Source organism: Cucumis sativus, chromosome 2, assembly GCF_000004075.3.
Source record: "Cucumis sativus cultivar 9930 chromosome 2, Cucumber_9930_V3, whole genome shotgun sequence".
NCBI lineage: Eukaryota > Viridiplantae > Streptophyta > Magnoliopsida > Cucurbitales > Cucurbitaceae > Cucumis > Cucumis sativus.
In genome coordinates this window covers 4,915,021-4,939,166 of record NC_026656.2, presented here as the reverse complement: position 1 = coordinate 4,939,166, position 24,146 = coordinate 4,915,021, and the positions used below count along the sequence as shown (strand labels likewise).

Sequence of the window (24,146 nt, the reverse complement as noted above, 5' to 3'; positions counted from 1 at the left end):
AGAATGGCATTATTGAAATAAAAAAGAGTAGAAAGGTCAAAAAAATTGGATTGGTCCTATTCTCTCCTTTACTGCTCTTTCTCTCTATCTGAGCTTTTCTTTAATGAGCTACCCGACGTGAATGAATCTTTTATTTTTGTTCTTTCATCATTTTCTTCTTCCTCCATTCTGGGTTTTTTGACCGTTGCTTTTCTTCTATAAACCCTTCTCTCTCTCTCTCTCTCTCTACTTTCTCTCTCTACCTCCATAATCCTTTCTCTCTCTCTCACTCTTACACTCTCTCGCTAATCAAACCACCGCCCAAGATTACACTCTTCTCTCTTCCTTCCCCCCGCCCAAGATTCATCCCTCCAGGTACTTCATTGATTTACTGTTTCCTCTTCTGCCTTCTTATGCTTTTCTTGTTTAACTCTGAATTTTATGGGATTTTGTGGTTTTCTTCTTCTCGGTTGCTCTTCTTTTCTCTTCAAATCACAGCATTGCTTTCCAAAGTTCAACTGTGGTTTTTCTCCACCTTTCTTCTTCTGGGTTGTCTTGCTTTTCTGTGGGGATCACAATATTTCTTGATTAATTGTAATCTTTCAGGGATTATCTGATTTTTCTCGGCATTTCCTCTTCTGGGCTGGTTTTGTTTTGTTTTTTTTTTTCTTTTGTGGGAATCGCATCGCTGCTGAAATGTTTCTTGTTGAACTTTGATTTTTCAGGGGTTATGTGATTTTTCTCAAACATTTTTTCCCCTAGGTTGCTATTGTTTTCTGTGGGAATCACAGTATTTCGTGTGAAACTGTAATTTTGTAAGAAGTGTGATGCTTTTTCGCTACATTTCCACTTCTGGGTTGCTATTGTCTACTGGGGAAATGAGAAAATTGTTTCTATATTTCTTGTTGATCTGTGAATTTTTTTTTTCTTTCTTTCTTTCTCTCTTCTTCTCAGTGAATGTCTCAGACCTGTTTGTAGAGAGAGAAAAAGAGAGAGGGGTTTATTTGTAATTTGATGTTTGATCAGGTTTCTCCATGTGAAGTCTGCAAATGGGTTGTTCTTCTTTGTTTACTTTGATTCCTTTATCTTCTTTTCTTGTGATTTGCTAAGCTCGAAATATGACAGTCATCATTTTCATTTTGCCTGTTTTTGACCTTCTTTTCTCTATTTTGTAATTTTATATTGCTGTCTTTTTGGTCTTTGTTTTTTTTTTTTTTTTAAGAGTGTGTCTCTTTTGTTTTTTGCTTCGTAATATAAAATTTGGTTAGTTTCCTTTTGAATTCTGGCAAGTTAAGGATGGGAGGCTCCTGTTGTTTCAGGAGAGATCTTTGACAACTCCTTCATAGATTCTTTTGTTCTTTTTTTGTGTCGTGTAACTTCAAAATTAAGAAAAGCATTAATCCTCTAAACCCTCCTTCTCTCTGTCCTCAAATCTGATGGTGAAGCCTCCATTTCTGTTGATTTTGATTTGAAATTAGGATCTTTCATGCTTCCATGTTTTTCTTCCCGTTTCATATTTTTGTATTTGCATTTGGGATACTTTTTTAAAATGCTCAAGTAATTCAAGGCTTGAAGTTGTCTCTTGCTTTTGCCTGAACAGCCCAGAGAAACCTTATGAGTCTGGCAAGAAACACACAGCAATATCCTTGTGATTTCGGTTTTGATTCGAGCTTGACGAATTCTTAGTTTTTCAAAGTTTCAAAGAAAGGGGGACAAATTGAGATATGGGATGTTCCATGTCAAAGCTGGAAGATGAAGAGGCAGTTAAACTTTGTAAAGATCGGAAGAGTTTTATCAAACAAGCTGTTGAGCAGAGGAGACGATTCGCTTGTGGACATCTAGCCTACATTCAGTCATTGAAACGAGTATCTGCTGCTCTTCGTGAGTATGTCAATGGATACGAGCCTCGCGAATTGTTGTTAGATTCATTCATTACTCCCTCTTTCACACCTCCTGTAAAGAAAACAAGTCCTAGTTTTATATCCATAACGCCGAATTCCTTCTCGCAACTTCCTATTCAATCTAAACCAAATACAGTAGTGAGAGTAAATTACCTGAGATCAGGTGGGAATGGAGCAGTTTCTGTAGAAGAGAGACCTCAGTCACCAGAAACTGTGAGAGTTCAATCTTATTCACCAATGCATCAGTATGGATTTGATGGCTACTTCCCAATGCAATCCCCCCCAGTGAATACCTCATTCTTTTCTTATTCTCCTTACAACAGACCAAATATCCCTCCCCCATCACCCGAAAGTTCGCAATGGGACTTCTTCTGGAATCCGTTTTCATCATTGGATAACTATGGCTACCCCTCGCACAATGGTTTCGATCACATGGCAATTGATGATGAGATCAGAGGGCTAAGACAGGTTAGAGAAGAAGAAGGGATTCCTGAACTTGAAGATGATGAAACTGAGCAGGAAGACAACAGCAATAGGAGAGTAGACAACAGCAATAGGAGAGTAGACAACAGCAATAGGAGAGTGGACAACAGCGATAGGAGAGTAGACAACAGCGATAGGAGAGTAGACAACAGCAATAGAGTAAATGCCACTGATGAAAGAACACGTACTGGCCAAAGTTGTTGTAGAGAGGAAGTTGTTGTTGAAGATGTGGATGAGGACGAGGATGAAGATGAAGATGACGAGGATGAAGATGAGGACGAGGACGAGGACGAGGATGAGGATGAGGAGGAAACAAACCATGGAAGTGAGATAGAACTTGAACCAAAAGGCATACATTCTCGTCGTAATGGGAAGATTGATGTATCAAGGGTCCAGAATGCCGGAACTATTGCAAGTACAAGCCAAGAATCGGGGGTGGCTCATCCTGAATCCAAGGAAGAAACACCGGGCTTTACTGTTTATGTGAACCGAAAGCCAACAAGCATGTCAGAGGTCATTAAAGAACTGGAAGCTCAGTTTATAACAGTTTGCAATTCAGCAAATGAGGTCTCAGCACTGTTAGAGGCTAAAAAAGCTCCATACATGGCCACTTCAAATGAACTTACAGGTTAGATGCATCATACATAAATATACTTCATTGGCATGCTGCATATTGACTGACCATAATCTAATCTTTGGTCGATGTTATTATGTTTGAGAAATCAAAGACATTATGATTTTGGATTTAGCAAATAAAGTAAAAGGACAAATTGTGGAATGCATTTGCAACTTCTCTCGCTCTCATATTCTCTATATCAATCCAAGAAATCTTATTCTTCCTTGCAGCCATGAAAATGTTGAACCCAGTAGCTTTATTCCGCTCAGCTTCATCTCGCTCTTCCTCGTCAAGATTTCTAATAAGCTCTTCAGTGACTAAGGATGAAAGTGGTTATGAGAGCAGTGGCGATGTAGCGGAAGAATCCAGCTCATTTTCACCTGGTCATCAATCGACATTGGATAGATTATATGCTTGGGAGAAAAAGCTCTACCAGGAAGTGAGGGTGTGTAGCTCAAATCCTCTACTTGCTTGAATGATCTGTGGAACTTTCTGTTGCGTTTTGTGTTTCTTTCATCGTATGACCGACTCTTCCATCTTGATAAAGAGACGATTCTGTGGCTTCAACTCAAGTTCTAAATATATATTTATAACTTTTTTTTAAGGAATAGGCATCGAGACAATTGATCGTTATAATTTCCTTCTTGTTAAACAGTCTGGAGAAAAGGTTCGAATTGCATACGAGAAAAAATGTAATCAACTCAGAAACCAAGATGTAAAAGGTGAAGATCCATCTTCAGTAGAAAAAACAAGATCTGCCATGAGAGATCTCCATACTCAGATAAAGGTTTCAATTCACTCTGTTGAAGCTGTGGCAAAAAGAATCGAAACGTTAAGAGACGAAGAGTTGCAGCCTCAACTTCTAGAATTGGTTCAAGGGTAAGTAAGTCTCTCTTGTGGACAACATATTTATCGTTGTATCTCGAACCAGGTTGTTCTGAGATAATTAACTACCATACTTCTGATGATTACATAGGTTAGCAAGGATGTGGAAAGTAATGGCAGGATGTCATCAATTACAGAAACGGGCTTTAGATGAAGCAAAGCTTCTACTCGCGGGTATACCATCGAAGTTGGATGCTAGGAAGCTTTCTTCAGCTCCAGTCATCGAACCAAACTGGTTAGCGCGTGCATCGGCCAATCTAGAGACAGAGCTCAGGAACTGGCGAAGCTGTTTCGAGTCATGGATCACTTCTCAGCGATCCTATATGCACGCGATAACCGGATGGCTCCTCCGTTGCGTAAATTCCGATTCCTCCGACACTACAAAGCCTCCATTTTCACCACGCAGGTCGAATGCATCTGCATTGCCAATATTTGGACTTTGCATCCAATGGAAAAGGTTCCTGGATGATATCCAAGAGAAGGCAGTGCTAGATGGGCTTGACTTCTTTGCTGCTGGAATGGGATCACTCCACGCACAACAACAGCAAAGAGACGACCCTCACCGGATTCAAGTTGGGTCACAGAGGTATGAAGAATCGAGTGGGAATATGGAGATGGTAGAGTTTGGGAAGGCTGAAGAGGCAATGACTGCAGAAAAAATGGCTGAAGTAGCCATAAGAGTGCTGTGTGCTGGGTTGTCTTTTGCTATGAGCTCACTGACTGAATTTGCTATCAGTTCTGCTGATGGATATGGTGAACTTCTTAAGCAAATGCCAAAGGGAGACAATGGCCAGATGACACAATAGCCTTCTCAAGGTGGGATTGGAATGTAATTACAAATGCTTTATTTGTAGCTTAGAATTTATTTTATTTTGATTTTTTTTGGTTGGGTTTACAATGGTTAGAAAATGGCTTCAGATGTATTTAGTTGGAATCTAACTTAGATTTATATGAAAGTAGCCTGAATGTAATTTTTGTTACTCCCTCTCTAACTCTTTTGGGGTGTGAGTTAGTTGTTTGACTGAATCGATGCTGAAGTTGATATCAATAAAAACCGAGAACAACCTGTCTAGAAATATTCAAATGAAGGTGACATACTATTTTTTATTTGAAAAAAATATAGTTTGAGTTTTGGTAGCATTTTGGACACGAAGTTTTGATTGACTTGTTAGCTCTTGAGGAGGTTGGGTTTGATAGCATTTTTGCATTTGGTGTTGGTTTTTGTGTGTGAATTAAAGGGAAGTTGATGTGGGGATGTTTTTCTATTTAAAAGGTGCTTATTTATTTATTTATTTTTCTTTTTTTTTTTTATAGAAAAAAAAAAAGAAAAAAGAAAAAAAGTTCATTAGAGAAACATTATCATTGACCAAAAACTAATGTAGGAACCAAAACACAACTAAGGCAAAATTTTAAATACTACAATATCTGAGTTTGAATACTAAAAGACCAAAATGCTACCAAATTAAAATCTTTAAAAACCAAAAACAATTTGTTCTCTCTTTCATTTTATACTTTTAAAATTTAAATGCGTTAACATTTTATTTTGCATCCCAAAAATATTCTTTCCTACAACTTTAAAAAAAAAAAAGAGAGAAGAAAAGAAAAGAAAAAGAAACGATGGATCGTGTAGCTTAGTGACCTTCTTGATGTAAATAACTCTAACCTCATATGTTTTTCTACTAGGAGCGTTTGGAGTACGAAGTGAGTTATCATAATCTTAGGTTGTTATAATTTGATTAATACTTTGTGTGCGTTTGGAGTACGAAGTGAGTTATCATAATCTTAGGTTGTTATAATTTGATTAATACTTTGTGTTTGAAATGTAGATTATTTTAGTTTGGATTACAATAACATGTGTTTGGAGATTATTTTAGTTTGATAAGAAAATAATAGACGTTGTAACAAAAAATAAAGAAATAATGAATGTCAAATAGTAAGAGTAGTAAATTGGAAGTTTTAAAATAATGTTTAGTGTAGGTAATTAGAGACTTTTAAATTGTCTTTATGGTAGAAGAGGTGATATTATTATAGTCTTAGATGATCTTTGCCTCAAACGGTCCTAGAAGCTTTTCAAGCTTTACAACAATTTAGGCAATTTTAGCTTTATGTCCACAGTAGTAATCAATAAAGAGAGCAAAATATCTTCATATGACATTAAGTCTTAACCCTAATTTTAAATCCTTAAATCGATTCTTGAAGAAAGCATTATCCAAATCAGCCAATATATGATGTGATAAAACTAAAAGTGATCGTTGGTTGATTTTTCTGATAAAAATCAGTAGCAAACTGACTATAGTCGATTTGATCAGTTTAGTGAATGTTCAAACCAGTTCCAATATCGATGAGTAGGATCAGTCGATCGGTCAGTTTAGTTTAACACTAAGAAATACTTTTTGGAAATTTTCACCTAGAAATACTTTTTAGAAATTTTCACTTAAAAATGCTTTTTAGAAATTTTCGATATAAAACTTTCTAAAACCAACCCCTCTTATTTTCCGACCGACAAACTTTAGTTTGATTAGTTGACTTAATTTTTCGGTGTATCATGCTCACCCATAAATAAAACCAAGTCTAGTGTACTCTCAACTACATTGAATGTCATTTAAGAATTTTATACTTTAAAAACAAATAAAGACCAATGAATTTGGTGAGATTTTCAAAATGTTGTAGACGAGACACAGTGAACATAAGTTGAAACGAGGAAGACGATGAGGAAAACAAACTGATCAACTCAATTTCATTGATTAAGCAAGGGGAATCATTCTCTCATTAGCAAACTATGTTTGCAAATAATCGATTTTGGTAAAGCCATTATTCCTTTGAAGATAAAAGAACAATGTATCAGATATTACAAATCATGATGACAGAAAATATTAGATATCTATTTTGGTATAAGAAAATTGGTCAGCACGAATTTGTTTGCCCAACCATTCTCAACAACTTGAGTGGTTTGGACAATCTTATCTTAAATTATAGAAAAACGAAAAAAAGCATTTCTTCCTATGGATCCACCCCCTAACCCTCAAAAGACCCTAAAACCAATCTTTAGAAGCTAAGCCTATTTTTGTGGAAAACAAAAACACCATTCAAGTCGAAGAATAGATGTGAAAAAACCAAGCACACAGAATTGGAAATTGGTTCGTTCCATTTGAAGAATAAAAGTGCTACCTCATCAAGTAGTTGTAATTGATTAGATAACAGTCATTGACAACCATGAAAAAAGTTTTAACCAGATTTGTTTCTTTTCCATCAATCAATATGTAGAGTTAAAAGATCAAAAGGACAAATTAAGGTTCAAATTCTCATTCTCTACTCATAGTTAGAAAGAAAAACAATTAACCACCATGGCCTAGAATCTCCTCTAACAACAAATAGATAAAATCTATGATGGTGAAATCAGAAGTAACTTCCCAAACGAAATAACAAAATAACATATCTAATTCTCAACCATTTGACAAGGGTCAGTAACAAAATTTACGTCCTTAAACAAGAACATCAACTGAACTTGCAAATTCAAGTAAATGCATAGACATAATTTCCAGAAAAGAAAACCTTAGTGCTACAAACTCTTAGGTTGAAAAAAAACAATAACGAGTAATTAAAATACCAATCTAATCAAAAAGTGATAGGCCAAGATCTTCATCATCACTCTCTTCCTTCACCTCTTCCTTCTTCTCAGCTGGGGCTTCTGCAGCAGCTGGAGCAGCTCCTCCAGCAGGGGCAGCTGCAGCTCCACCACCAGCACTGAAACCGCCACCACTTCCACCGCCAACAATCACCTGAAATACGAATGTTTAAACCATGCAAACACAACAGACAACAACAGACAAGCAAGGAGGATACTTGGGGAGATGTCAAAAATCATAAATATAGCTTAAATAAAAACCTCAATCTCAGAAGAACTATGACAGGGAATTACACATTTTTACTTGAAACATGTTATAGATCTTCTTAAAATTCAATGAGTGAATGCAGATAAGACATACACCAATCAAGGAACTCATGGATAAACATACTAAAATGATCACAAAAAATGCTTTAACTCATCAGATGTCCATATATTTAGCAAATTCCCATAATCAATAGTTGCTTAAACGATCACGTACCTAAAACCCATAATCCCAATTGTTAAGACACCAACATCAAACATATGCCCAACTAGAAAAACAATAGACCCCCAATACACGAATAAAAGGGGGAAAAAAATACATATTCATACATACAAAAACACTACTAAACAGACTAAATAATCAAACAAACACTGAGAAGGCGAGTTTTATAGTTAGAGATTGAAGAGTAAACGGATCAGATCAAGAGGAATGAAAAGCCAAAGTAACAGAGAAAACGACGGATACCTGAAAAACGGCGGAGGAAGGAGTAATGAAGGAGAAGGAGGACTGAACGCCACCAGAGGAATCGACGGAGAGAGCAGATTGAACGAGTTTCCTCTGGAGCTCGTAGGTGGAGTCAGCGGAGCCTTCAAGGTCACCGGAATACTGATTGGCGGTCCACTTACCACCGGAGCTCCGACAGACGAAGGTGAAAACTCCCATTGTTTGGTTTGATGATGGAATGGGGGATTTGGGTTGAAGAGAATGAAGGAGTGAGTTTGGAGTGGACGGCTCTCTTCTACGGATTGTGTTTGGTTTTTATGTTGGCAGATGAAACCCTAGCGAGAGATGAAAACGAGGGTTTGCTTTTGTTAAATGACTGATTTACCCTCCTATACTTACTTTCATTTTGATTAATCCCTTACCCTTTTGGGATTTCTAAAACTTTGTTTATGCTAAATCAATACGTTCATTCTAATACAACACATCTCAAACCCTCACCTCTCAAACTAAGTTTTAATTGATATAATTTTTCATTTTAAAAAATAAAGTTACGATCCTGAAAACACAATCTTTAATATCTTCATAATCGACTTTATGTTATTTTCACATTCCGAAACAAAATCATTGTGTTGCTTAAGAACTTACAATACAATAAACTGTTATTATTAGGTTTTTGATGATTGACGGCTTAAGTGTTAAAATTAAGAGAATTATCAAAGATATAAGAACTTGTACGTACTTACTAATAATCGAAATCTACTAAATCTATAACAAAAATGCCTTTTAATTTAACAAAAGTTAGTATTCGTTGACGTGGTTGGATTCATATGGTCCGAAATCTAGATAGAAATCAAATATTATAGAAAATCAAGTTATGTAAATATTAGATATAGTAAGTTACAAAAGTAATACAAAAAGCTTGAACACTCCTAATTAGTTATGGTAATAGAAATAAAATCAAATAAATCATTTACCCAAAACGCCAACACGTATATATTTGATATACATTTAGTAACATAATATTTATCTAATTAAGTCAATATAAAATACTATTTCATTAACTAATTAGAATCTAAACTTTTTTTTTCTTACGTACTTTATAAAATAAAATTCATATGTCTAACATAACACATACGTGTTATGAGCCAAAGTATATATATTTTGAATTAAAAATTTAACCTGATATCTTATGTTGTTAAACAACATAAAATGAATGTGCGTGATTGACATATACCAAAGACAAACATATATTTTGAGAAAAACTTAAGAATTTGTCTTACATTTAAAATTTTGATTTTGTCAAATGGACATGCATACAAAAATATAAAAACAATTTGATAGTTCTTTCAAATAAAATACTAAAACGAGTTTAAAAGCTTTTTTTTTTTAAATTTATTTTTACAACTCAGTTCAATAATATGGTTCAAAATAGAATAATAGTATTTTTTTTCCCACAAAGTTTTAAAAAGATAATTCAATTTAAGCTTTAACTCGATTAATTAATATATATTCAAATGTGTAGCCAATTTCAAAATATAAAAATTGGTAATGGAAATAAAGCATCAACATTCTATATGGCTATATAACCAAATCCCCAGAAAAATGGAGAACTTGTTTCAAAATCAATTTAATGAATAATAAGAAGAAGGAAGGGGTAGGACATGAAGCAAACAATTTGAGCTGTTAAGAGGATGCATGATTGAGGTTGATTAACCATTCTCTCTTTCTTTATTCATTTCTTTTTCAAGAATTGGATCCTCACAAAAGTAACTCAAATTTGGCCCCATTTTTTGCTTAATTGCCCATCCATCATTTTCAATAATAATAATAATAATAATAATAAAACAATTAATTACTTTTTTTTATTTAGTTCTAAACTCACCTACTAATAATTATAATAATAATAATAATAAACACTATTTGATTCTCTACTATTATTCATTCATTGCATTCATATGTTATATAAATGACAACCCATTCTAATTATTTAATTTCACATCTCAATTACAAAGTTTTTAAAAATCTACTTATTTTAAATTGATTTATCAAATCGATATGATTGTTCAATTGCATTTGTATATTTTAATTCAATCTATATTATAAGCAATTTATTTAATGAGAGCACAATACTATAATGTCTCAAATACGTAAAATATATTATGCTAATTTTATTTTAAATATAGATTATTAAAAAAAAATATGTACCTTTCATGCATACCTTGACTTTCTCAGAGGATGATCTATAATTTTAAAATTTTATGTTGATATTAATATCAAAAAATACAATTTGCTTGAAATTAATGATTAAAATACTAACGACAGGTTTAATTTTTTTTTTTTAATTAATTATGCTTGTAGGAAGAATCTATTAATCGATCATGCTAAAATATCCTTTTTTTTTTTTACCATCCAATTTTTTTTCGATATCTTTTATGTTTGTGAAGGTGAACTTATTTACTTATCAATCACACAAATAAATTTACAATGTAATCCTTGATTTTCCGAACCTAAATGCAAATGAAAGGTGAAGAAATAGAAAATAATTTTCTTTATTTCTAATTTTCGGTGCCTCTTTGTATAGTTTAAAACCAAACTTAAATCTTAATTTGGGAAAATAGATAATTATATCCGACCGACCAAACATAGAGATTTGGTAGGACTCTCCAAACAAAAAAGAAAAAAGAAAAAAGAAATCAACCATGAACTTTAAATTCAATTACACAAAGAGGGTTGTGTGAAAATGATCCATGAATAATGGAAACAACTTCTTCTTGGCTAAAAGTTGGTGAATGATTCATTTAAAGCAAGCTTTTGGATTTAATCGGTTTAAATATCATCTTTAGTTTTTGAGTGTTTTATTTTTAAATATTCAAATTTAGAATAAATACTTTCAATAAATCTTAAACTTAGTCTTTATACCGTTATTCCTAAATAATAATTAAAAAAGTTAACATACTTTATAATTTATAACACAAAAATTATTTGTGAAGTTTTAGTAAGGTTTTTTTTTGTTCATATACTCTTCAAATGTTGTTTTGATTATTAAAATTTGAACTTTAATTCATTTTCATTATTGAATTTTTAAATGGTGATTGTTGTTATGATCACTCAAAATGAAGCATAGATGAAAATAAAGGGAAAATACAAAAAGCAAAAAGCAAAATGAATAAAAGAGAAAGTAGAGGAAAGATTAAAGGTACAAGTGAGGAGTAAATTTAAGATTTTAGAGTGTTTAAAAGAAGTAATCCATAATAAATGGATGTGTGACATACTACAATCCCAAAGAAAAATAATTGAATTAATTGATTATTAAATTGAAGATTACAGTTCATTTGTGCTTGTTGTTGTGTGTGGGTTCGTTCTTGTGTTTGCAGTTAGTGATTAGCACGCCTTCGCCTTCGCCTTCATCATTCTCCTTTTTCTTCTTCTCTCTTATTATTCAGATTCTCTACAAAATACAAAATACTTTTTTGGGTCTTCTTTCTCTCTCTAAATTTCTACTTGTTTTTCCATTTCTCCTTTTTCTTCTTCTCCTCAAAACACTTTACTTTCTCTCTCCTCCTTCTTCCCTCACTCTCTCTCTCTCTTATGCGCTGTGAAAAGTGGAAAACACTATTGTTTGTATGATTCTGATCCTGGGACTGGATCTGGTTGCTTTCTCTTCTTCGATTTTCCTTTCCTGATTGTCTAATCGCCCTCAGGTACTCGTAATTCAATCTCTGGTTCTTTTCGTTTTTGCTCTTTAATCCTTCCTTTTCTTCTTCTTCTTTTGGTTTCAGGTTTGGGGTTTGAATTCTACTTGCTTAGCTACTTCTGGAACATGGGTTGTTCTTTGTTTTTCGGGTGGTGTTGTGGGAATTTGTGAAGTTTCAGATTTCTGTGTTTTGCTTTTGGTTGAAACTTGAATTGTTCTTTTTTTTTTTTTTTTTTTTTTTTTGCTGGGTGTTGAATATTTTGATCTAATCGAGTAATGGGTCTTCTGGGATTGGTTTTATTTATCGATTGGTGATGTTGAGCATGTTCTGTGGCTTGGTTTAGCTGAATTCTATACAAACTGAATTTGATTTGTTTCATTCTGAGAAGTATGGATTGTTTTAGCGAGTTTGAGAGTATGGTTATTAGTTTAGGAAAGCTTGATAATCATTTGGTTTTTCAAAATTGTGCTTGTTTTAAGTAGAGTAAAAATTTGAATTATTGGTCAAATTCTAAAATTGAAAAACCAGTCTTTAAAATCTACTTCAACTTGACTTTGATTTGTTGTGTCAATAAACTTAATTTTCCGAATCCAAAAACCAAATGGTTATTTTTCGGTGGAATTATTTTGGTTACTATAGTTAATTGATAATTTGTCTTTTGAAATGGAGGCTTTTAGCTGTTGTACTGAAGAAGAAGCTTTGATTTTGATCAACGACTGGCATTGAAAATTCTAGGAGACCTCATACGTTATATTAGATATACATTTATGATTTATGTTTGTATATCGGGGTGAATTCAATTGCATTTCCTTCATCTCTCAAGACTTTGGCTTGTCTTTTGTTTGTTTGATGTCCTAATTCTTCAATTATTTTGCTGAACTTTGCCTGCAAGATTATTTTGAGGTTCTTTTGTTTGTAAATGTTGTTTGCCAATTGCCACATTAAGGTTTAGATTGAGTTTGAGAGTTCTCTTGGAGAAGTTTTTAAATCTATGAGAGAGTAATTTTCAAGTGTTGATAAATGATGGAGATAGACAGGGTTGGATCCATGAATGGATAGAACTTTAGGTTTTAATTTTTTGTATAACCTTTCACTTTTAAGAATTGATTTGGGGCAGATTGGATGTAACTTTTGAAATTTTATTATTTTAATTTAAGATAAATTAGGTGTTCTGTTTCTTATCAAAGAAAAAAAAAGGTGGCAATTCTTCTTCGCTCCATTATGGACTGATGGAGGGTTCTTTCCATACGCTACGTTGGATGTCCTTACATATATGTGTGGTATTTATTGTGTATTCTGTATATATTTATTATTTATATTTGTAATATTCCTTTCATTATTGGTTGGTGGTCTTTCCCTATATAAAAAGCCCCTGTAGTTGTTTTAGACAAGCAAAAAGAAATACAGTAACATTCTTTCCTAAATTTAAGTTGCTATAAGAGCATGAGGTCTTGTTGGTCTTGCATTTTAAACCTCTACAAGGTCATTTCCTTCTCAACTAATATTGATTTCTACTGATTGCGTTCTACATATTTACAAACCTAGAAGTAGGAGAGAGTGTAAGTGTTTGTATAATATTTAATTTATCTTCACCTGTCAACTCAAACTCTTGATCGGTCAATGATTTAATACAGTAAGAGTCTAATTTCTCATCTATCTACATAATCTGCTGATTTGTTCCTAGGCTACTTCTACCATGTCTTAAAGGGTCTAATTGATTTTCTACGTTCTTAAAAGTTATTCCAAATAGGTTCATTCTGTTGTTATTTATTTTATCATTCAGGGTGGAATTGCTGTATTTCTTGCAGACTAGTGGTCTAGAACTAGCGGTGCAAGAACAATATGGCTGTCTCCATGAGAGATTTGGACCCAGCTTTCCAGGGGGCAGGACAAAAGGCGTATCCTTTATGCATAAGATTTTGAATTTTTCTGTGTTGGATGACGAAAGCATTCAATCGACTTTAGATTTTGAAGTTTTAGTTGAAAGGTTGGATTTCCATTCAACTAAATATTTATTAATTTCCTCTATGACTTTACATTTTTCTCCTTGACGCTCTAAAAGTGGACTTGAAATATGGCGCATCGAAAATTTTAATCCTGTTCCTGTTCCAAAGCCTTCTTATGGAAAGTTCTTTACTGGTGACTCCTACATCGTTCTTAAGGTAAGGGGTGGATTTTAATTCTCTAAATTGAAGCACATGTATACGTACATTTCCAAGATATGCGAAAGATTAGTTCTGTATGCATACTTTTCTGCCTAAGAAGCATTTATATGCCTCTAGTCTCCTGCATGTGTTTTGGAATTATTGTGACAGACAAAGATTATATGCTCAACTTGTTGAATGCCATTTTAACTTGTCTTGTTAGTATATTAGTTTTCAATTGCCACAAGTAGCTATATTTTGCTACAAAAATTAGACATGGGAGGACAGATGGATTGAGGTTGTGGGAAACTCTGAATAAATTACAGGAGTTGTGCTGTATTATTTGAGAATTCCAATTTTGTACCACTTGAAGTGGTTATCATGATACACTATTCTAAAAGAAATAATAATAATAATGCCCATGACAAAAATGAAATGCCACACTTGACAAATTGTTTGAGCAAGTTATTTATTTGATTGGTGGAGAAATTGTTGTAAATAGGAAAACTGTTTGAAAATATTTACAAAATATAACAAAATCTCAATAGCAAAACTGTTTAAAAATATTTACAAAAATTTTAATAGCAAAACTTTTATTAGCGTCTTTTGTTTTCTACTTTTATTAGCGTCTTTTGTTTTCACTGATAGACCCTGACAGATTTAAAATTTTGTTATATTTTAATTTATTTTACTATATTTGAAAATGATCCTTTAGAGTTAATTATTTATTGTTATAATTTTTTTTTGAGTTCAATAAAGAGAGGATTTAAACGGGTCAAAACCACATGTTTTAACTGGTTAAGTTAGGTTCAAGTTGGCTTTAGAAAAGTTGGAAGGTGTTGCATAAAGTTGGAGACTGACCTTTACATATGATGCACGGAATTTGCTTGTCCCAAGCGTTCAATTTGCTAATTCCATAGATCATTTATGAATCACAAATTCATAAAACAAACATATTTACACAAACTCATAGTTCCCTTGTTCTAGAATACAGATCATCATCAAACTAAAAAATTGAGAGAAGATAACTTCCGGGAATTAGTTAACCAAACACATGTTTTTAACTGACTTGGAGTTCCCAGAAATTAAAAACGCTTTTCATGTTTTAATCCTTTCTGTGCAGACAACCTCCTTAAAGAGTGGCTCCTTGCGACATGATATTCATTACTGGCTTGGTAGAGATACCACTCAGGTAAATGCTTCTAAAATCAATAATGTCCTTTTCAAGGTCCATTTTTTGCACAGTTTGGATTCAGCAACTTAATACACAGGATGAAGCTGGTACTGCTGCCATCAAGACAATTGAACTAGATGCAGCTCTAGGTGGACGTGCGGTGCAATATCGTGAGGTTCAAGGTCACGAGACTGAGAAATTCCTGTCCTGTTTCAAACCATGTATTATACCTCAAGAAGGTGGATTTGCTTCTGGGTTCAAACATGCTGAGGCTGAGGAACATAAAACTCGGTTGTTTGTGTGTAAAGGAAAACGTGTTGTCCATGTTAAAGAGGCAAGTTCTTGTTTTTGTTTAGGTATCGGTTGATATTCTTTAGCCTTCTATAAATGCTGAGTTTTCTGGGATTGTGGTGGCAATAGGTTCCTTTCAGTCGATCTTCACTCAATCACGATGACATTTTTGTTCTAGATACCAAGTCAAAAATTTTCCAATTTAACGGTTCGAATTCGTCTATTCAAGAGAGAGCAAAAGCATTGGAAGTTGTTCAATATGTTAAAGATACATATCACAATGGAAAATGTGAGATAGCTGCCATTGGTAAGTTAACGATTGATATGTGAGTTGGAAGTGAAAGATGAACGTTGAGGAATATCAGTTTGTGAGTTGACTTTTTGTAGAGGATGGAAAGTTGATGGCTGATCCTGAAACTGGAGAGTTTTGGAGCTTTTTTGGTGGTTTTGCTCCACTTCCAAGGAAAACAACAAGTGATGAGGATAGGCCTGTTGATTCTCATCCAACTAAGCTATTTCGGTAATATATTATCTCATTTTTTTTATTTTCTTCTCCTGTGACCCTTCTGATATATCTGTGATTCGCATGTGGATTTCTCTGTTCTCTTTAAAAAGTTTCAAGGTTTATGAGTAGAATTGTTGTTTGTTCTATCATTAGCTAGAATTATCTTCAACTAATAGTGTAATAACCAATGACCACTAACAAATCCTGAAACTAAATACACTGGACTTCCATGTAAGATGGTAAGTTGGTAACCATTATTCTAGCAGTTCTAAACCTCTCTGTAGTTCTGAAAGCTATATGTTTGCTTTTAAAGAATTGAGAAGGGGCAGCTGGAACCTCATGGTGATGGATCTTTGACAAGGGACCTGCTAGAAACAAATAAATGCTATATTCTAGATTGTGGGTTTGAAGTATTTGCATGGATGGGAAGAAATACCTCTCTTGATGACCGCAAGAAGGCGACTGCAGCTGCTGAGGTCAGCTCATCATGTACCTGAAATCCATTTAACTTGTGCAATATGATATTGTAGAATTTCTTATTAATTTGTGTTGTTAAGTGAACAGCAACTGGTGCATGGACCTGATAGACCAAAATCACAAATAACTTTTGTGATTGAAGGTTTTGAGACTGCAACATTCCGGTCTAAATTTGATTCATGGCCTCAAGTTGCCAATGTAGTTGTGTCGGAGGATGGTAGAGGAAAGGTTGCAGGTTAGAAAGTAAAAAATTAGAAATCTTTTCCATTGGTATTGTCCAAATAACAGTTTTATCTATATTGCTTCACCGGCTTCACTCCTTGTATGTTGATTCTTTGGTATTTCTTTTAGCTCTTTTGAAGCGTCAAGGAGTTAATGTCAAGGGTCTTCTAAAAGCCGATCCTGTAAAAGAAGAACCCCAACCATACATTGATTGCACTGGGAACTTGCAGGTGACAGCTCTTGCAATTGACTATAGGAAATGCGTCTGTCTTTTAGTTCATCTAAAAGCCAATTTCAGATAATTGACATGGACTATGTAGGGAAAACCGGTTTTTGGTTTACCTGTCTTTAGGATGCCCAGAAGTAACATGACTTTAACCAATATGGACCTGGTGAAATTCTGTTCTGATAGTATTTACTTCCTCATTTGGTAGAATTGACTTAAATATAATTGAAGGGGATGGTCTACACAGAGGACAAGCAGAATTTTTGTTTTCGTAATAGAAACAGTTCGTTGATGAATGAAATAAAAGAATGAATCCAACACCAATAGGCGTTTATTGGTTTGAAATTTATGGAACATCTGATATCTGTCAACTATATTAATCAGCAATTGCTACTGTAAAATCATAGTGTGTTTGGTAGTGATTTTGTAGCCAAAATCGTTATTGCATGGCAACCTAAAGAAAGTGATTTTAAAAAACAAGAAATCACTCAAAATTGATTTTTGAAGCATCACCTCTCTAGTGATCGTTGAAAAGTGATTAACTGAGAATCACCACCTTATTTTATATAGTTTTTTAAATACCTAAATACCATTTTTTTTAGTAATTTGATAGTTTAAAATCCACTTTTGGTATCAAACATAAGGATTGAAAATCAATTTTAAGAGTTTGTTACCAAGCATAAATTTGATTGTTTAGAAATCAATTTTACAAAATCAATTGTACCTAAACTTTTTTTCTAAAACCACTACTCCAACTATCACTCCCAAGAGCACCCTAAGTCATTTACATTTTAGGCATTCTGGAACTTTGTTTTTTATGAGTTCTCATTGTTTGCTCTTCTATATAGAAGCAAGATGTAGTATGGAACCATCCAGTTTCAGAATTTATTTGTAAATTTAGCTGACTACTTTTTCTTATAGTCAACTGCTTCTGTTTCTTCATGACAGGTTTGGCGAGTCAGTGGCAATGAAAAGATTCTCATTCCTGCCTCTGATCAGTCAAAATTTTACAGTGGAGATTGCTACATCTTCCAATATTCGTATTCTGGAGATGATAAAGATGAATATCTTATCGGAACATGGTTTGGGAAGCAAAGTGTGGAGGTAATAAATACTCTAAAAGCTTCTGGTTTCCCTCAACCTGAAGCTTTCAGTAATGGGTACATGGGGTTGTTCTGTTCTTGGGTTCATTTCTTTTATGTCTTCTGTACCTTTCATCTTTTTCAGTGAAAGCTTAGTTTCTTTTATATGTATATATATACATCACAGCGAAATTTAAAGTTACGTATCCTTCATTAAAGCATTCAATGCGTACACTTTAACATGATCACCATGGGAGAACTTGAATTTATAAATATATTCAATTTTTCTATTGGATCTGATGCATTAGTGCATGATCGCACCCTAAGTTTTAAGTATTTTTGGAAACTATAATTTGGGAAGCAATGCTCTATCTATAATTTGTTGTGTTTGGATAAATCCATGCCTGTACCATAAGTCTTAGTATACCTTTATCCTCCTTGCCATTTGACCTTGATCAAGAGTTTGAGACATAGATTATCCTTTACTAATTTGACTTTAGGACTTCCAACATGTTCTGTTATTCATTCATAGATCTTCCATTTTAGATTTCAATCTCCCTTGTATTCTAATGATCAAATACAAAGGACATAGATTATCATTCTAGTGTCCCTTGTCGTATTTGAAAAGAGAGGAATAGTAGAATTTTTTAAGACAACTACAATTCTTTTGGTTCTTTTTGGACTGTGTTTCAACACACAGCTTCTTGGTGAAGTACAAAATACACCAAACACTTTCGGGGAAGGCCCTCTTGTCCCTTGTCCTTAGGCTGCTCTCTTTTGCTCTTTGAATATGTCTGTTTCTTATAAAAAAAACAATAGTTTACTTTCTAATACAATTCTGGCTAATAGATTTGAAATTGTAATAGAAAATCAAAAGTAGGGTTTTGACTTTTGTGTATCTTAGTTTTTTACCACACATTTTCTTCCTACTATCTAATTTTTGTACTGCATGAATACATCCTGATCTGAGGCCTTATTATTTTTGCTCATCTTCTCCAGGAAGAAAGAGCTTCAGCATTATCACTGGTAAACAAGATGGTTGAGTCATTAAAATTTCTCCCAGTCCAGGTAGATTCATCACTTGGGTGGTGATTGTGAATTGATGTACATTGATTTCCCTATTATCTTCTTTCTGATTCAACTCGTTGTCCTGTAGGCACGCATTTATGAAGGGAGTGAACCAATACAATTTTATTCAATTTTCCAGAGCTTTGTAGTTTTCAAGGTTGGTTAAGTTGGAGATTTTTTTTTCCTTATTCTATATCTTCATTTTGACTGACTAATTAGATAATGTGATGAAATACATTTCAGGGAGGCCTAAGTAAGGGATACAAGAATTATGTTGCGGAGAAGGAAATTCAAGATGAAACTTACCAAGAAGATGGGGTTGCATTATTTAGAGTCCAGGGCTCTGGACCTGAAAATATGCAAGCAATACAAGTAGACCCGGTACTTACTTTTCCTGAATTTGTTCTACTTTCAGTTCTATTCTTTAATCATGCACACACACATGGCAAACATGTCTTTAGTGAAATGAATGCAGAAAATTCTTCTGATCTGATATCATGATAAACCACAACTAAATGTAACTCAAAAGCTACATTGGTATCATGTTAATCACCATCGAACCTGAAAGTTTAAATCGATAGACATATTTATATTTATATATATTTTCTTACCTTTCTCTATTATTTTTTCTCCCCTGTCAGGTTGCGTCGTCTTTGAATTCCTCCTACTGCTACATATTGAACAGTAGCTCCAGTGTCTTTACATGGTCTGGAAGCCTTACAAACTCAGATAATCAAGAACTTGTTGAGCGGTTGTTGGATTTGATAAAGGTTTGCTTAATTTTTTCTCACCTTGGGCACAGAGTTTGGCTTCTTAACATTCTTGACAAATATGTTCTGTACGAACTAAACCTGGTTGCATAAATTTATTGCATCTCTGCACATCCATATGCCATTCTTTGGTTAGTTATAAAAAATCTTACTTTGGCAAAAGAAGTCTCGCTCATGTGAGTTCAAGTATTGTTTAGCCAGACTGGCCAGAACTCATTTTAAACTGGCTCTTTAACAAAATGGTTCACATTTACTTATTGTTTTACCTTGTTACATTCTCTGATTGCGTTCTAACTTAAGTTTCAATTGTCAGCAGCCCAATGTGCAATCTAGATCACAAAAGGAAGGCTCAGAATCTGAACAATTTTGGAATTTGCTGGGAGGCAAATCTGAATATCCTAGCCAAAAAATCAGTCGAGATGCTGAGAGTGATCCTCACCTATTTTCTTGTACCTTCTCAAGAGGTCTGTATAATTCCTCCACTAGTGAAAATTGTATGCTTTTATCTTGTAAACTTTGCTATACTTCTAATTCTAAATCTGATCCCCTTTCCTGTGAACTTGCGATGGCCATGATGAACTTGCAGGAAATTTGAAGGTATGTTCTTTTCTTGTTCTGGCCATAATCTATTTCATTCTGTATTTACTATTGTTGGGAAAATGAATGCATTTTTATGATTTCCTATTTTCACTTCAGTTTGATTCCCTTTTCCTATAGCCAGAGTAAGCAGAAATATCTTACCTTGCATTATGATCATGGCTCAATCTTACTAACAGCCAAAACCTTGGAGTATTTCAATATTTGAAGTTTTCTTGAAATTGCGTTTTTAATTTTTCTTAATTGAAAACGAGATGTCTTTTAGTAGGGTTGAATTTTTTTAGTGCCCTGGTATTCTTTTTTGGCTCAATGAAAGTTCGGTTTCTTGTAGAATAATAAAAATAAAATAACAAGCGTAAATGACTTTTCTTTCCCTAGAAGGTTAGTTGACGTGAAGTTTTGCAGGTGGTGGAAGTACATAACTTTGATCAAGATGATCTGATGACTGAAGACATATACATTCTGGATAATCACTCAGAGATATATGTATGGATCGGGCAACAAGTTGACGCCAAGAGTAGATTGCATGCTTTAACTATTGGCGAGGTACGAAAAATGTATTTCCTGGATAGTTTAGTCAATCTTGTAAGCTCAAGGCTGCCAACTTCACATGTATTTCCTGGATACTTTTTCTCGTTTCCTTGCTGTATCATATCTGCTATTCAATTGGGAAGGAATTCTATGGCATTCTGTCTCTCTTCCTCACCAGTGTGATTTCTAAGTTGATAATATATCGATGTCATCATGTCTATATCTATTCCATATCTTGGGAGTCTAATACTAAAAGTTTCCAGTTTGTTCATTCATCGTTGCCTTTGAGAATTTCTTGTCAAACTTGTTAACAAACTGTATTTTCTTTGTTGGTAATCCTCTTTTGGCTGCAACAGAAATTTCTAGAACATGATTTCCTATTGGAAAATCTATCTTCTAAAGCTCCAGTGTACATTATCACGGAAGGAAGTGAACCCCCTTTCTTCACACGATTTTTTAAATGGGACTCAGCAAAGTCTTCGGTAAGTATTCGACATTTATTTTGGAACACGTGCCTATAAAATATCTTCAAGTGATTTATATTTTCATTCGTAAACAGATGCACGGAAACTCGTTCCAAAGGAAACTTACAATAGTTAAAAGCGGGGGCACTCCTACTGTAGATGTAAGGCTTCTTCCCTAGTCACTTCTTAACCCCAATCAACAGCCACACAAACACAGTCCATTGATTTTCTTAATCTGCATTACGTTATTTCCATTATCATTTCTTTGGGAGACGCTTAGTGGCCAGCATTGTTTGTTTGCTAAGCTATTACTGTACTTCATGAAACATATTCCAAGTCTATAATACACTTTAACCCTTCACATGAACATCAACTACCCTTTTCTGCTCTTCACACTCTTTTCCTAGTTTCCTTGTCTTTATTGATTTCGTATGGATCTTTATTAAGAAGTGACTTCACTACTACTTAGAAACCAAAGCGAAGAACACCAGTATCATATGGTGGGAGATCTGCAGTGCCAGACAAATCACAGCGCTCTAGAAGCATGTCTTTTAGCCCTGAAAGGGTTCGTGTAAGGGGGAGGTCTCCTGCTTTCAATGCATTGGCTGCTAACTTCGAGAACCCCAATGCAAGAAACCTTTCTACTCCACCCCCAGTTGTTAGAAAGATCTATCCAAAATCAATGAGCCCTGATTCAGCAAAATTAGTTTCTGCAAAATCGACATCAATAGCAAGTCTTAGTGCTAGCTTTGAACAGCCACCACCTGCTCGAGAAGCTATTATACCGCGTTCAATAAAAGGTATGCTTCAATTTCTAGATCTATGGAGGTTATTTTCATGGCATTCATAACTGACATATAATTACCTTATTGGGCGAAGTGACACCAGTGACTCCAGAGCCTCCCAAGCCTAAACCAGAGACTAATAATAATGATAAACCAGAGACTAATGATAAGGAGAAGGAGAACGCAAAGACAGTCAGAATTGAAACTCTCACAATACAAGAGGATGTGAAAGAAGGTGAGGCTGAAGATGATGATGGTCTCACAACTTATCCATATGAGCGCCTAAAAACCACGTCAACCGACCCCGTTTCGGACATTGATGTGACAAAACGAGAGGTGATGTTAAAACAGTTCTTATGCTTCAACTAGAATCTATTGACTTTTAGTATGATATTTTGCTAAGATGTTTAAATTTGCTACTCTGCAGACTTACCTCTCATCAGAAGAATTCAGGCAGAAGTTTGGAATGACAAAGGAGGCATTTTATAAGTTGCCAAAATGGAAACAGAATAAGCATAAAATGGCCCTTCAACTGTTCTAACCTTTCTCCTACAGTTTCCTTTGATCATATCATTCAATTTCCTGCAGTAATATATTACCAGTGGAGGAAGCATGGGTTTCAAGTCTACATCTTGTTAGATCTAAGGAGCCTTCTCAACTGGCTGGACTCAACCGGTAAGGAGTGGAAGGGACAGCTTCAGTGCATTTTTAGCTGCTTCTGTTGCCCAGAGACTTGTGTTCGTGATTGATGGACAAATTCGAGTTTTGTTTTTTCCTTTTTTTTTTGTATTTTGCTTGCAGCCCACTGCAAAGATCTTTGATTTTTTTTTTCTCCCTTTATTAAGCATTTGGTGTCCATTTTAAAGTTAAAGCTATGTTGTGAGCTTGCATTTTTTTCCCCCTTTTTTGAGCACATGTTTAGTTTTCAGTTTTATTTTTTCATTCAATTTTTTTCAGGAAAGAAAAAATTAGTTGGTCTGCATTTTTAGTTTTCCTTCTTTGATTTGCATTTCTTGAGGAAGTACAACCGTGTGTACAGCAGAGTGTAATATTTTAGATAACAATAAACTTATATAAAGTGTGATTTTTATTATCTCCTTCCCTCTAAATTCTTCTGCACACGTTGTCTTAAACTATTGCGCAAGGATTGAATCCAACACAAAACTTCCTAAGATTTGATTGATAAAACTACATTAAAAGCTAATTTTAGCAGATTCGTTGATCATACGAAGAAGAACTCGTGAGCAAAAGAAGATTCAGCTGTAAACTCAAACCAATTCATTCATCATTCAATAAAAAATTTAAAAACTGAAAAAAACAGAATAATAGTATGAATGGAAAAATGAGAAACTTAACTGAATGAAGGAGCAGCGGTAGGGAAGACGTAGGTTTAGCGTGAAAAGGAAGAGAGGGTTTGAAATTGTTTGTGATTGTGAAATAAGAATCGAGAAAAAGTGATATAGATTGTAGAGAGAGATGAAAAAAAATTTAAGGTGAGAATAAATATCGGCCATGAATTTAAGCGTGAGATCAAATTAATGGTTGTGTTGTGTGATCTCGTTGAGGGTATAATATTCGACGCTTTTCTTTCTTTTGAGAAAGTGAAAATCAATTAATATGATAGTGAAAGAAAATGGAAACTTCTGGACGTTGTTAAACGGAGAAGATCCTCAAATTGATGTGAGAATCCAATATTAATAAAATTAACAAAAACGAAATGGAACTACCTAAATTTAATTCAATTAAAACTTTTTTGGTACATTGGATCTCATTTTTATGTTACAATTTTATCTGTTTCTACATTCACTGTATATTAATTAATTTACAATAATTAAATTCTTATCTTCAATATATTAAAAATTATTGAAAAAAACCATTTTTAGACTATTCTATCCTTACCAAATTCTAAATTTTTTT

At 34.0% G+C, this 24,146-nt stretch overlaps 3 protein-coding genes across 7 annotated transcripts; 2 read left to right on the top strand and 1 right to left on the bottom strand.

The window, feature by feature from the left end:
• Window positions 1–130: 130 nt before the first annotated feature.
• Window positions 131–4,974, top strand: LOC101219989 (nitrate regulatory gene2 protein). The gene is made up of 5 exons (XM_004148271.3): window positions 131–354; window positions 1,580–2,991; window positions 3,210–3,424; window positions 3,635–3,858; window positions 3,956–4,974. The coding sequence occupies exons 2-5, from the start codon at window positions 1,704–1,706 to the stop codon at window positions 4,668–4,670; spliced, it is 2,442 nt and encodes an 813-aa protein (XP_004148319.3). The 5' UTR covers window positions 131–354; window positions 1,580–1,703; the 3' UTR covers window positions 4,671–4,974.
• Window positions 4,975–7,249: 2,275 nt separating this feature from the next.
• On the bottom strand, window positions 7,250–8,538 carry LOC101220228 (60S acidic ribosomal protein P3-2). Its single transcript, XM_004148272.3, has 2 exons — window positions 8,220–8,538; window positions 7,250–7,643 (listed from the first exon to the last, which is right to left on the bottom strand). The coding sequence occupies exons 1-2, from the start codon at window positions 8,415–8,417 to the stop codon at window positions 7,476–7,478; spliced, it is 366 nt and encodes a 121-aa protein (XP_004148320.1). The 5' UTR covers window positions 8,418–8,538; the 3' UTR covers window positions 7,250–7,475.
• Window positions 8,539–11,575: 3,037 nt separating this feature from the next.
• On the top strand, window positions 11,576–23,322 carry LOC101220614 (villin-4). Of its 5 annotated transcripts, none has more exons than XM_011650638.2 (23): window positions 11,576–11,899; window positions 13,677–13,791; window positions 13,956–14,055; window positions 15,161–15,229; window positions 15,309–15,545; window positions 15,632–15,809; window positions 15,890–16,022; window positions 16,321–16,483; window positions 16,572–16,719; window positions 16,836–16,936; window positions 17,881–18,036; window positions 19,014–19,082; window positions 19,171–19,239; window positions 19,326–19,463; window positions 19,724–19,852; window positions 20,166–20,316; window positions 20,439–20,449; window positions 20,855–20,995; window positions 21,337–21,462; window positions 21,540–21,605; window positions 21,914–22,244; window positions 22,333–22,565; window positions 22,657–23,322. In XM_011650638.2, the coding sequence occupies exons 2-23, from the start codon at window positions 13,736–13,738 to the stop codon at window positions 22,768–22,770; spliced, it is 2,919 nt and encodes a 972-aa protein (XP_011648940.1). In that variant the 5' UTR covers window positions 11,576–11,899; window positions 13,677–13,735; the 3' UTR covers window positions 22,771–23,322. The 5 variants fall into 5 exon arrangements, with proteins under 5 accessions (XP_011648940.1, XP_011648941.1, XP_011648938.1 ...); XM_011650639.2 differs by having other exon boundaries at window positions 11,577–11,899; window positions 20,169–20,316; XM_011650636.2 differs by having other exon boundaries at window positions 11,647–11,899; window positions 13,702–13,791; window positions 22,324–22,565.
• The last annotated feature ends 824 nt before the right edge of the window (window positions 23,323–24,146 follow it).

What these genes read in the sequence shown, in the direction of transcription:
- LOC101220614 (XM_011650636.2), top strand. Translation starts at nt 13,736, where the DNA reads ATGGCTGTCTCCATGAGAGATTTGGACCCAGCTTTCCAGGGGGCAGGA. An exon ending in TGGTAGAGGAAAGGTTGCAG is followed by an intron (nt 16,720 to 16,835) that starts GTTAGAAAGTAA and finishes TATTTCTTTTAG; the next exon opens with CTCTTTTGAAGCGTCAAGGA. An exon ending in GGGGCACTCCTACTGTAGAT is followed by an intron (nt 21,606 to 21,913) that starts GTAAGGCTTCTT and finishes ACTACTACTTAG; the next exon opens with AAACCAAAGCGAAGAACACC.
- LOC101219989 (XM_004148271.3), top strand. Translation starts at nt 1,704, where the DNA reads ATGGGATGTTCCATGTCAAAGCTGGAAGATGAAGAGGCAGTTAAACTT. An exon ending in AGCTCTACCAGGAAGTGAGG is followed by an intron (nt 3,425 to 3,634) that starts GTGTGTAGCTCA and finishes CTTGTTAAACAG; the next exon opens with TCTGGAGAAAAGGTTCGAAT. An exon ending in CTTCTAGAATTGGTTCAAGG is followed by an intron (nt 3,859 to 3,955) that starts GTAAGTAAGTCT and finishes ATGATTACATAG; the next exon opens with GTTAGCAAGGATGTGGAAAG.
- LOC101220228 (XM_004148272.3), bottom strand. Translation starts at nt 8,417, where the DNA reads ATGGGAGTTTTCACCTTCGTCTGTCGGAGCTCCGGTGGTAAGTGGACC. An exon ending in CTTCCTCCGCCGTTTTTCAG is followed by an intron (nt 7,644 to 8,219) that starts GTATCCGTCGTT and finishes TTCGTATTTCAG; the next exon opens with GTGATTGTTGGCGGTGGAAG.